The 12,848-nt window shown below is 37.7% G+C and overlaps 1 protein-coding gene across 50 annotated transcripts in view; it reads right to left on the bottom strand.

Moving 5' to 3' along the window:
* Nucleotides 1–12,848, bottom strand: part of ANK2 (ankyrin 2) — a 678,765-nt gene that overhangs the window by 10,653 nt on the left and 655,264 nt on the right. For 27 of the 50 annotated variants that reach the window (XM_063705471.1, XM_063705483.1, XM_063705473.1 and 24 more), the window contains 5 exons: nt 12,111–12,185; nt 9,547–9,678; nt 7,830–7,973; nt 5,199–5,484; nt 3,240–3,531 (listed from right to left, as the gene is read on the bottom strand). In XM_063705471.1, the coding sequence (XP_063561541.1) occupies nt 3,240–3,531; nt 5,199–5,484; nt 7,830–7,973; nt 9,547–9,678; nt 12,111–12,185 (929 nt within the window). Of the gene's footprint in view, nt 1–449; nt 543–3,239; nt 3,532–5,198; nt 5,485–7,829; nt 7,974–9,546; nt 9,679–12,110; nt 12,186–12,848 lie in introns of all 50 variants that reach the window. The other 23 variants (XM_055385211.2, XM_063705469.1, XM_063705472.1 and 20 more) reach the window with 1 other exon arrangement.

The following is a 12,848-nucleotide window of genomic DNA, read 5'->3' as shown; positions in this document are numbered from 1 at the left end:
AAAAGGGTCACTGCACTGTTTGGCACCAATTCTGAGGAACTACTCCCAAGTGCTTATAATGTGAGGAATGTTAGAAAATCAAAGGCGATGTTGAGAAGCATTGCTGAGATATAAAATCCTGTCAACTAGTGAAAAACTCAAGTGGGTAACAACATGCTTAGGAGAATCTGACCAAAGTTAGATAAAACTTCAACAAAAATAGGAAAGCAAGAGGTGCGGCGGGTGGAAGTGAAGAAGCCGAGTCTTGCTCTTGCTTGGTGGCTCTCCTGGAGGAAAGCTGGAACCACTGCATTTGTTTGCAAACAGAACTTAGGAGAGTTAAGGGATCTGCTTTTGAATGGCCATGCACTACCTAAGGAACATGCCAAGCCTTCATTGATCCAGGTTGATCACTCTTAGAATATGGGGACAGGACTGTCCCTGACGTGCAGTAATTTAACAGCGGGTACCTGAATAATCACTCGCCGGCGGACAACCCTGGTAGTTACCATCGCCTCCTCATCTGAGCTGGCCTCCAGCTCCCCTAATTCCTCTGTTAGCTCCTGGTGGAAGCATGGAAGCATTGCTTTGTTTAACATGCTAAGGAATGACTTCACTACTGGTTTCTTCTTTAGCTTACATTGTATTGTGAAACTTTTATTCATGGAGGCTTTGGTGGACAAGTTGGTAGAGGTGAAAACAAATATGTGCTGGTCTCAGACATCAACAAAAATAGAGTGTTTTGGGTTTTTTTTTTTTTTTTGTTCAATGAATGAAAAAAAATTCTGGAATTCTGAGAGCTGTTGGAGAACCCATCTGTCAAAATCTCTCCAAAATAAAAAGCAGCTTGCTCATGTGACTTCTTTTAAACTCCTAAAAAAAAGCCTGACTGTAAACATAGACCCTAAGCAGTTCAGTAAACACTTATAAGCCACTGACACTTGTGCTTAGGCTTGGAATTATTCACCCAAAGGTATAGGAATATCCCCTGTTTCTAGCAGAACTTTTTGCAGGAAGTCAAAGTTTCCTGTAGCTATTATCTAACCAATAGTGCATCTCCCTGGCATCAAAAAAAGGTAGACTATGAATAATATTAGAATAATTCTATGGAGAAGCTGAGATAAAGTGGTCAATAGTATTTTAGGGCTCTGGCCAAAAGCCAGAGATAAAGCAAAAAACATAATTTTAGCTTAGCACACATTACCTTAGGAGTCATATATTGAATTACTCTTCCCTAATGAAATTTTGTTTTTAAAAAAGAGAAAGCTCAAGTAGATTTACTTAACATACTGTAAAACTCAAGTTATATGTTTACATTTGTCTCTGCTAAAGGAAGACATGTAAATTCTAAACCAAATTATATTTTAAATATAATCAGGAATCTACTGCCTAGAAATACGGTTGGTAAGAAAAGTGATTAAAATTGGATGCCCAAGTTAGGGTTATGAGAAATAAGGGTCCACATGGGAAGCTTAAGAGAAATGCCTGATACTCATCAAGAATAAGTCGAACAGGCCTGTATAAATTATGTGAAATTCAGAATGACTTATACAAACGTATTCCTTTAGTATAGATTAAACATATGTATTATCCAGATAATTGTTTCAAGTCTAACTTCACTAAGCCTATGGATTCTTAGGCTAAATTTGGTAACTTTTAGCCCAGATAATATGTATGAAACATTTTTAGTAGTACTCATTCAAGCCAAGAATTTGAGAGATGAATAATTCTATGCAAAAGCAAACTTGGAATAAACATTCATTCATGGCATGAATTTATTATTTAAGAAAACTGCCAAAATCAGGACACAGTTCTCATCTGCCTGGATCTTTCCTAATTTTAGTTATGATTTCAGATAATTCCTAGCAGCAGATCTCATTCTTACAGTGAACAAAAACAAATGTGTGTCTTAAGCCCAAAGACATGCTGTTTCACTTTATTTGCCCCCTGACATTTCAATTATTTCGTTTAACTCTTCTTTTACTACTAAGCTTTATGTTAACGCTCTAAAAACACTTTGAAATATAGTTTTTGAATTCTATTACTTTTTAAAAGAAAAAACAATACCTAATTTAATTTATATTAAATTAAGTTTAATTCAAATAGATTCTCATACTTTTTTTGTGGCTGAGAATCCTCTGGGGAGTTATTTAAAAGGCAAATTCTTGCTTTCCCTCCCCACCCTGGGATTCATTCTAATTCAGGACTTCTGAGGAGGGATCAAGCTCTCCAATCAGTTCTGACGTATGTGAACTATATAGACAACATTTTGAGAATAAATTGTTGATCAATTTCTTTTTTTCTTTTTTTGAGACAGTCTTGCTCTGTCGCCCAGGCTGGAGTGCAGTGGTATGATCCTGGCTCACTGCAAGCTCCGCCTCCCAGGTTCAAGCGATTCTCCTGCCTCCGTCTCCCGAGTAGTTGGTATTACAGGCACATGCCACCACACCCGGCTAATTTTTTTGTATTTGTAGTAGAGACGAGGTTTCACCATGTTAGCCAGGATGGTCTCGATCTCCTGACCTCATGATCCACCCACCTCGGCCTCCCAAAGTGCTGGGATTACAGGTGTGAGCCACCGCGCCCGGCCAATGGTTAATTTCTTAACATGGTCCCCACCCCTTTTCACAATTTTAAAACTCACTTAATGACAAAGGAAGCGCTATGATGCAATCTTATGCCACCGCCAGGCATTTGGACCTTTAGTTTAGGTACAATGTTCTTTTTCTCAGTCATTCCTAAAATAAATCTTAAAAAAAAATCTAACTTGGAAATCATCTTGCCTCTAATGAGAAAAATTTATTTTGGCAGCTAAACCCCACCCAATATCCACAGTCTGTGTGCTCATCACCTGGCAGGCCAGAGATCTAACAAACCTGCTGGTCCCAGCACCTCCCATGGCTGACTTACCTGGTGCTGCTAATCTCTGCCACCAGGTTTCATGCCCAAGTTTACTAATTTTGAAAAGCTCCTCCAGATATATTGTTTCACCACCGTATTCATTTTTCTTAGCAAAAGACTTTCCAATGATAAGATCAGGGCTCATGGTCAAATCACCAGCACTGGAACTGTGCGCCATTTCTTCAAGATTCATCGGCTCTCAGATTTTAAAAGGGATTGAGGGTTTCCATGTGCCAGGTTAATTAATTTGGTTAACTTTTTTGTTTTGAAGTGCAAAAAATAAACCATCAGAGAAATGGAAACTGGAAGATTTGTAGCTTTGTTACAGGTGGGCAAGAAAGTGGAGAGGAATGTCTTACCTTTTCAAAAGCTGCATCTTCATCGAGTCTTTCACAGGTCTCGGGCTGGTTATCAGCAGACTCCACTATTACGAGGCTGGTTTTCCGCGGAGAGCTCTCCTCTCTGTGCTCTGAGGGCTCTTCAGGTTCTTGTATGATGGGAGAGCCTCCCCGCTCGCTGGATGTTGGGGTCTGGAGGTACAGCTTCTCCTCCTCTGCAGGGGTGCTAACTTCCTCAGGTGTCTTGCTGGGAGAGCTGGGTACTATCATAGCCTTCTGAGTCTCTGACGCTTCTGTTCCTGGAGTTGTCACACTGGAATCAAAAAGCCAAATGAGACTTCAGGGACATTTGCATTTCACCTCCTGCTCAAGCAAGGAAATCGAAAGGCAAGATGGAGCTGGTTTTTCCATAGTCTATGACAGTCAAAATAGTTTTTGTACATTTGGCCAAGAAAGGACATTTGAAGAAAAATAATATGACAAGATATAGAGTTGTAGCTCATTGATCTACCACTGGCAGAGAGTGATGTTATTATTCTAAAGACGAAAATTATCCTAAAATGTATTACAGTTACCCAACCTCTACAATGTATATAAGTTATAGTTTCATCTTTTCTTTTATAACTCAAGGTGATATTGAGGATGCAAGGAATTTTACATAAGTATTTGTAGATAATAAGGCTTTTGAAGCAAGAATAAAAATTTGGCAGAATTACATAAATCCCCATGTTAATATAGTTATCATAAGTATAAATACAAGGAAATTCTTATTGTACCTCTGAAAAACCGTTTTATTTAATAATAGAGGCATCTGTTGACATGGAAACTTTTTTCATTGATATAGTCTGGAGTTACTCCAATGTAACTTTGATAACCTCAACTGCTAAATAAGATTATTGGCCTTTTCTGTGCCTTCTTTTGGTATTTAGTGCAATCTATCACTCCATAGATATTAAATGCCTAAAATGTCTCTCTGTTATCCTCTCCTCTTCTTCCCATCTTTTCCTTGGTCCTTCTCCTTCTTCCTTATATTTTCTTTATGCTCACCCTTAAAACCTACAGGTTGATGGGGCAAGGGTGGCTCAGTGGAAGAAGAGATAATTTCATTACTCATTTCATCCTCTTCTCATGTCAATGACCACAAAACTCACCAAATGACAAGCGAAATGCTTTGATACAATCTCATGACACCCTATTCTCAGACTTCAGGTTTAGGGATACGTTGGCCTTTCTCACGATTTGTTTTCTTTTCTGGACAATCAGTGTCAATTAAACAACTCTTTCTCCTTGGCTTCCATAAAGGCCGGAACTTAAATTCTGAGCCAAATTAGGCCTGCAGCTTCCTTCAGCCAGAAGCTCTTCGGAAGGCTTCTCTTTACTCCCACCCCAACTCTATTCCAACTCATTTTAATAGTCTTTTATTCTATGTGGTTAGTTTGCATTGCATTTATATTTTTACGATTAGTCCCCTCATAGCTTGGTTGAAATGCACCATTGGCTGTGGTATCTACATCATCACTGACCATACTCCTAACCAGCAATGGCACGATGAGCTCCATATTTGAAGTGCTACAGAGCAAATGAGGTGCAGCAATATTATAAGTCATGGCCGTGTCATCTACAGGGAATTTTACAGTTTAGATGAAGCTTTCATAAACACACTTCTGACCCTGTGAGATGAGTCAAGTGTGTATTATTACTATAATTTACAGATGTGGAAATGGAGATTCAAAGCACATAAGGACTTGTTCAAAGTCACAGCTCTGGAAGTTGGTTCTTGTAGGTCTGTGCCCCAAACACTGTCACAATTATGTCTCTTACATGTTAACACTTTTTTTTTTTTCCTTTAGCTCTGGCACTTGTGTTTGGTAGGGTCATTTTAAAAAGTATTTAAAAACTAGTTATGCTTATATATGCCTGGCATCCACAATAGCCTGTTTCTTTGGTATTACATTTGACAGGCTTTCTTTGGAAACTCACAAATATTCCTGCTGATATTCCAGAGATGACTCTTCAGGCAGGTCTTGCATTTTCCCTGAGAAATCCTGTTGAACTTCATCCTTGTGAGTTTGGGGAAAGAGTGCTGTTGCTGAGCTGTCCCCCTCAGTTTTGGGGACGCCATCCTGAAAAGTGGAATAACCAACAGAAATGTCTTCCTCTGAGACGATAGGAGGGTGATCGCAGGTCTCGCTTTCTTTAGAAACAGCTTGCTCCTCTTTCTGCTTGTGCTGTGCAGTGCATAACTCCTCTTGAAGTACCGAGAACCCTAAAGGGAGAATGATTTAAGTATTTAGTTGAAGCTTACCTATATTGAATGGATATTTATTAAGTAATAAATATAAGAGGATAAAAAAATAAGAAGATAAATGTGCTACATCCTGAGATGGGCCCATGGATTACAAAGATGAAGAAGACACTGTGTCCACCTTCAAGATACTGATCATGTAGAAGAGTCCACGCAAGTAAGGGTCAATTCCAGTGCAGAGCAACTGGGTCATAGGTGCCAGTCAATGAGTGTGGGAGCACCTAACATGGGGTTAGAATTTGGAAAGACAATGCAGAGTGTGTTACATGCCAAGGAGACCTAATGGCAAGTGGGAATCGACTGAGATAGTCAAAGCATGGAATCTGAAGAGTAAGATGAGTACAGTTAATAATCATCATAACAAACAATAGCTAATACATACTGAAAATTTATTCCGTGTTAGGCACCGTTTCAAGTGCACTGCAAGTATTAACTTGATTAATCCTGACTCTAACACTATAAGGATAGTACTCTTTTTATGTAGAGTCTTTTATGACAGGCTAAGGAATTTCATTATATCCAGGGAAATGAGGAGTCATTGAAAGATGTTTAGCAGAGGAGTGACTGGCATTCATCTATTGACTCATTTATTCAACAGATATATATTGAGCACCAACTATGTAATATGTGCTGCTTAGATGCTGAATATATAGCAGTGAACAAGATATAAGATATAAAAAGCTTCTGTCCCCACTGAACTTGCATTTCTGCAGATATATATTTATGATAAATATTGGGAGAAAAGTAAACCAGGATAAAGGTAGAGGATAAATGGGGCTAGTATTTTAAATAGACTTGTCAGGAAAGGCTCAGCTTAGGAGGTGATATTTGAGCAGTGACCTAAATAAAGTGAGAGAAAAAGGTATATGTTGATCTGACGAAAGAATATGCTAGGGTGGAGGGAGCAGAAAATACCAGGGCCCTGAAACAGGAGAATGCAGAGGGTGCTCCAGAAATGGCAAGGAGGCCAGGCGTGCAGGACCAGTGCGATAGAGAGAGAGGTGGGAGATGAGGACAAGCTATGAGGCTCTTGCTCAACAGTAAGATACATCATCATTCACATCCATGAGAAGTAACCTGCCACAGGAAGGAGAAACAGCCAGTAAAGTAAAAAAAAAAAAAAAGCAAGAATGTTATGAAATTTAAGTAAAGAAAATGTTTTAAGAAGGCAGGCTTCACTATTCATGCCAAATGTTACCCAGAGGCAAAGTAAGTTGAAGAATGAGAACTGCCTGCTAGATTTGAAAAAGAGGAAACAATAGGTGAATTTTATAAGATTGACTAGAGTGAATTATAGAGTTCTAGAGGGAATGGGAAGAGAGGAAGCAGAGACAGGAAATTCAGACTGTTCTTTTAAGAGGTTTCCTGTGAAATGGATGGAGTAACAGCAATAATACAGGGGGGACATATAGGGTAAAAGGAGTTATTTGCTTTGTTTTTAAAGATGGGATCTATTAAAGCATGGTTTAATGCTGTTGGGTATGGTCTAGTGGTAGGAAGCCAAAAGGGATACTTGCAGGAATGGAGTCCCTGATTGGGTAAAAGGAGATGAAATCTAGTACAAAACAAGAGATGATGGCTTTAGAAAAGTGAAGAAATTTTATCTATTTTAATAGGATGGAAGGTAGAGTAAGTATATGCATTGAGATGCACTCATGTTGGTAGATTTGTGGTGGAAAAATATAGACATTTGCTTCTGATTATTCTTATTATTTTCTAAGAAATAGGAAGTTTGGTCATCAGCTGGGTATAAATAAAGAAAAGAGACAGTGTTGGAGGTTTGAAGGAAGAAGACAACATGTAAAATAGAGATAAGAGAGAGAGAAAAGAAAAAACAGTGTTAGAGACCACAAACGAATGAGAACAGGTTAGGGAAACTTTAATACTGAAAAGGTGGTAAGGCCAATGGCTGAAGGTCCCCGAGGGTATGAAGCACTGTTGGTGCAGAAGTAAAAGAGGAAATGTACAGTCACTGGTAGTGATATAGTCCTAGTTGTGAGCCTAGAAATACGCGGCTAAGGTAGCATAAAAAAATACAAGTGTAAGAAGTGCCACCATGGAACTGAGGAAAGGGAATTCAATGGATCATTTTGTTATCTGTGAAATAACAAAGAATGAGCATGAAGCGGAGGTGGGAGGGTGTGTAAAACAGGGAGGAAAGCCTCAGGGTAGCAAGGAAAAGAACATATGATCACCATAGGCCATGGTCTACCTTCTGAAAAAAAAAAAGACAGTAGGTCCAGTGCCTCAATTAACCACACACAGACACAACACACACACACACAGATACACACACACAGTTTGACCTTCACTATGATCCAGTGTAATGGTCTGTTCAATTTCTGCATAACTATGACTGATGCGCTCCTGGAGGGGTTCTGTGTTGGTCTCCATGAGATGAACAATATCCATTCGGTTGATCTTGGTGAGACATTCAACGAGGTTGGTATCTGACACATTAGAGAAACAGCATTTATTACGTCTGAGAGGTACTCTTAAAAATCTCTTTCACTCAACTGCCTTACTAAGTTTTTGATATCTGTACAGAAAAAAACAATCAAAGCCTAACTAAAAGTCTTTGTAAAAATAAGCCAACAGACAAAAGAGATATGCATAAAAAAAGTGGTACAGCACGGGCACAAGCCCTAAAAGTAGAATTGTCAGATAACACACAGGACACTCACCATACCTGAATTTCAGATAAAAAGCAAATACTTCTTTAGTATAAATATGCCCCAAATATTACAAGGGATATGCTTATGCTAAAAATGTATTTGCTGACCACCTGAAACTGAAATTTAACTGGGCGCCCTTCTGTTTTTATTTGCTAAATCTGACAATTCTACTTAGAAGAATGTAAAGACAAGGAATGATAAATGTAGACTGGATGTTATTTATGAGTAAAGGAAGCAGAAACAGAAGGTAATGAATGCACTACCAGTGAAGCAATGCTAAGTAAAGCAATTGTGTCCACTTATCAATATTTTTAAAATATTAGGGTTTGAGTAACATTACTGTTAGAAGTGAGGGCTGTTATTTAATGTTGTTCATACGCATATCGTGCAAGAGTTTTTATGCAACATGCATACTTCAGAAGTGACAGTAGCTTGTTCTCATTTGCTTACAGTAGTTCACTAAGTTCTCACTCAACATCATTGATAGATTGTTAGAAAACAATGTTCTGGTCACAAAAACACTGCCAAACTTCTAAATAAAACCCCAAACACTTTTAATATTAAACACTGAAGTGAAAGTGAGTTACACATACATTTAAGAAAGACTAATAAACATAAGTAAGATAATTATTCAATTTTTGAGGAACCAGTGAGTGATGGCGGTCATAGTGGTGGTGGGGTTCAATCAAGGAATAAATCTTTGCAAAGTGAAAATTGTAAGGAGCACCTCCTCCCACCATGCCATTCATAAACAAACAATAACAAATATGGTGGGCTCGCTGAGTACTTTCCTAAGGCATCATTTATTTCATGCATTTGTATAATTATCATACACTGTACACATTTTCATTTGACAACAATTTGTATCAATTCATTCATTCTTTTCCCAATCCCCTTATTCAGTTCAGGGTCTCAAGTGGCTGGAACTTAACCCAGCAGCTCAGAGCACTTTGCATGGGAACCAAGCTGGGAGATAATGCCATCCCATTGCAGGGGGCACTCACACACACCCACACTCACTCAGAATGGGATACTGTAGAAACACCAGTGAAACTGATGTGCACATCTCTGGGATGTGGGAGGAAACTGGAGTACTGGGGGAAAAGCTACACAGACATGGGGAGGATACACAAACTATACACAGACAGTGGCCTTGCTGGGAATTGATTCTTTTTTCTCATCAATGTTATAAGGAAATGACACTGAACAAAATGATATTACTCAAGGACCCGCTGTACTGCAGATTAATGGCATTTGCTTCTTTGCTATTTTACTGAATTTGCAAGATGCAGTTGTTGAGCAAGACATGTCCAACTTTAGCCCAATATACATATAGTTCCCCACTTACCTGTAGCATGTTTCCCATCCCTCTCTAGCCAGTACTTCAACAGTGCATGACTCTGGTCTTGAAGAGAGTTGGGATTTTCAATTCGAATTTGATGAATTTGCTCCTCAGTGAAATCCAGTTCTCTTGCTAATTCTAGAAGATAAAATACTACTTTGTAAACTCATTAACTTCAAGGTTTCAGTCTCTACATTTTGCTTTGTGATTTTGTAAATGATGTGTTCTTTATATTGTGGTGAGTATTTGGGTTCCTTAATTTCTACATATTAGAAGTAACTCTTATATGCCTTTGTTCTTCTAGTACTAATTATGGATTTTTTCCCTAAAACTGGGTATAGAATTGATCACTGCATAGTGAAAATAGTAAGTGTGAGGCAGCGATGATAAGATATGTATAACTCAGGCCCATCTGATTCCAAAATGCAAATGAGATCATTAATACTTGCTTATATTTTTAAGCAAGATAATGGAAAATAAATGACTGATAACAAGAGAAAAAAACGTTTCTCCCTTTAATTAACATAGGTGATGTTTTGAGTATTATAAATCCTGTTTCTGGATACTTTGATAAATACTAGTTGTAGCTATATTATGGTGGTTGGATAAATGCCTTTCTTTGATTTGATGTCAACTGAATAAGAGGTCGAGGAAGCATTAATTGATCCAGGGAAGAAGACACAAAGTTTTCCTTTGAATTCTATTAACCTTCCATATGGATTGGGTGGGCCCAGTAGCTCATGCCTGTAATCCTAGAACTTTAGGAGGCTGAGGTGGTAGGGATTGCTTGAGGCCAGAAGCTCAAGACTAGCCTGAGCAACATAGAAAAACATCATTTCCACAAAAAATAATTTTAAAAAATTAGCTGGGTGTGGTAGTGTTTGCCTGAGGTCCTAGCTACTCAGAAGGCTGGGGCAGGAGGATCACTTGAGCCAGGGAGTTTGAGGTTACAGTGAGCTATGATTGTGCCACTACACTCTGGCCTAGGCAGCAGAGCATGATCCTGTCTCTATAAAACAAAACAAAACAAAAACAAAATAACAAACAAAAAACTATTACATATGGATGCTTATACATTATGGGGTGTGTGTATGTGTGTGTGGGTAAATAGGGTGACCTCTTTTGAAGGCAATTTGACAATATCTTTCAAAATTAAAAATATACATATCTTTTCCCCAGCAATTCTACTTCTAAGAATATGCCCTATAGATAAACTCACAAAAATATACCAATGCACAAGAATATTTACTGCCGTTACTGGGAAACGACCTAAAGCCCATCAACAAAGGCCATTGATAAAATTATGGAACCTCCATATAGTGGAATTAAATACCCACTTAAAAGAATGAAATACACGTGTATATGTTAATGGACTACTTATGAGGAATATTATTCAGTAAAACTTTTCTTACTTTTAAATAACAGGCATAAATATAGGCACTGTATATTTTTTCTAAAAGCATGAGAAAATATTAGCAGTTACTTCTGAGGCACATGGCTAGAAGACAGAAGTAGGTGTGAGAGTCATATTCACTTTTCATTCTATATGGTGGTAGGATTTGAATTTTTACCAAATATATACATATTGCATTTACTATGTAGATATGGATACAAACATATTTAAAAACCAAAATAAATAATTCTGAATGTTATCTAGTAAGTCAATCATGGATAGTTTGGTATCATTCTCTCCCTTAAAACCCCGAATTAGTTAAGTCTGATCAGTATGTAAGAATTACTTTAAAATTATTAAAAGTGAGAAAGTGGCCACTTCTCCTGTTTCCAGTCATGTACTCTAAATTAGTAGTTATCTTTATGAGTATTATGGGCTCCTATTCATCACCAAATCTAAGAAATGGAAAGGAAAAGAATATTATTTTACAATGTTTGTCTCTTTGAAGTAGTCACAAGTGATATTAAAAAAAAAAAAAGCCAGACTGAGAATCTTGCTTTAATAGGTTAAGTCACAAGTAGATGAAAATGTATAGTTTTTGAAACATACAAATCATAATGCGTAAATAAAGTATAGTGATTTTAGAATTCACTTTTCCTTAATAAATTATTAACATAAAATTTCTATACTTAAACACTCTCATCTCTCAAAAATATTAGTGAAATATCTCATTCATGTGTGTTTTAACACTTACCCAAAGCAATTTTTAGTGTTGTTTACTATGAAGATTTTTGACATAAGGTATCTAAAAGAAGGAGCCCTGGTTAAATCTCACATTAAATTTGATAAAAATTACATCTAAAAATGATTTTGAAACATAATAATCTCCCCCAAATTTAGATATCCACAACTGCCAATGGAGGTTCCTGAAGGTTGGTATATTCTCTAAATCTTCAAATAGAAAGTTCTATTATTCTAAATTTCAGAGACGATAAAAGGCCTGCCCTGGGCTATACCATTAGCTGATGCAGAGCCCAGGTTTTCTAGTTCTTAGTTTATTCTTCTTTTCATGTATTCTTTCTCAAGAAAGTGGGGGGTACCTTTTATGCTGTGAATGACACCTGACTGATGCATCTATGTCAGGTTTTGTTGAAAACCTGGGTCACATTCTTTTTACCTGTCCAGCTGAAGCCAAGGTGATCAGCAATATAAGCCAGCCTTTCCTCGATCCGTTCCTGCTCATCCTGTGGATCTGGAGAAGGTCAAAAACAGAATGGCCAAAGGTTGTCTATGACAGGAGAGGAACCACAGTACTGATTCATTCAAAGAAAGGAAGTCACTTCTCCAAATATGTGAAAGCACAAACTAGATACTACATTTCAGATCATATTGTGTGTCTGATTTCTGGGGTGGAATGGGGAATAGATCTAATATGAATCATGAAAACCATCTGCTTCCATATCTCTTTAATCAAGACTAGTTACTAGACATAATTATATAAGTTGCTGATTTCTAGTAATCTTATGACTTTTAAATTATTGGAGAGAATACTGCCCACCAAGAAGACCACCATCTTGTTCATGAAACACCAGAGAAATCATAAATGGGATGCAGAAGTAGAGCAATTGGCTAGGACCTCCTATTATTGCTTGTGGAGGGATAGATCATTTCCAGGTCATGTCTGAAAGGAATCACATCAGAGATTCACAAGAGATGTTGATCATGAGCTGATCAGGCCATCCTGATTAGTGTGGCCAGAAACAACATTTGGTCCTGGTGACCCTGGAGAAACGAGGATAAAAGCATATGCATTTTTATGTGTATATTGTATCTGTATGCATATATGTCTTTTGGGCAAAGTTTCTGCCTTCTTGCTATTAAGCTTATATACTACTCACTCCTATAAACTATAATT

The sequence above is a fragment of the Gorilla gorilla genome, chromosome 3 (assembly GCF_029281585.2).
Source record: "Gorilla gorilla gorilla isolate KB3781 chromosome 3, NHGRI_mGorGor1-v2.1_pri, whole genome shotgun sequence".
NCBI classification, from domain to species: domain Eukaryota; kingdom Metazoa; phylum Chordata; class Mammalia; order Primates; family Hominidae; genus Gorilla; species Gorilla gorilla.
Note: the sequence above shows the minus strand (reverse complement) of the source record. Positions and strands in the feature narration are given on the sequence as shown.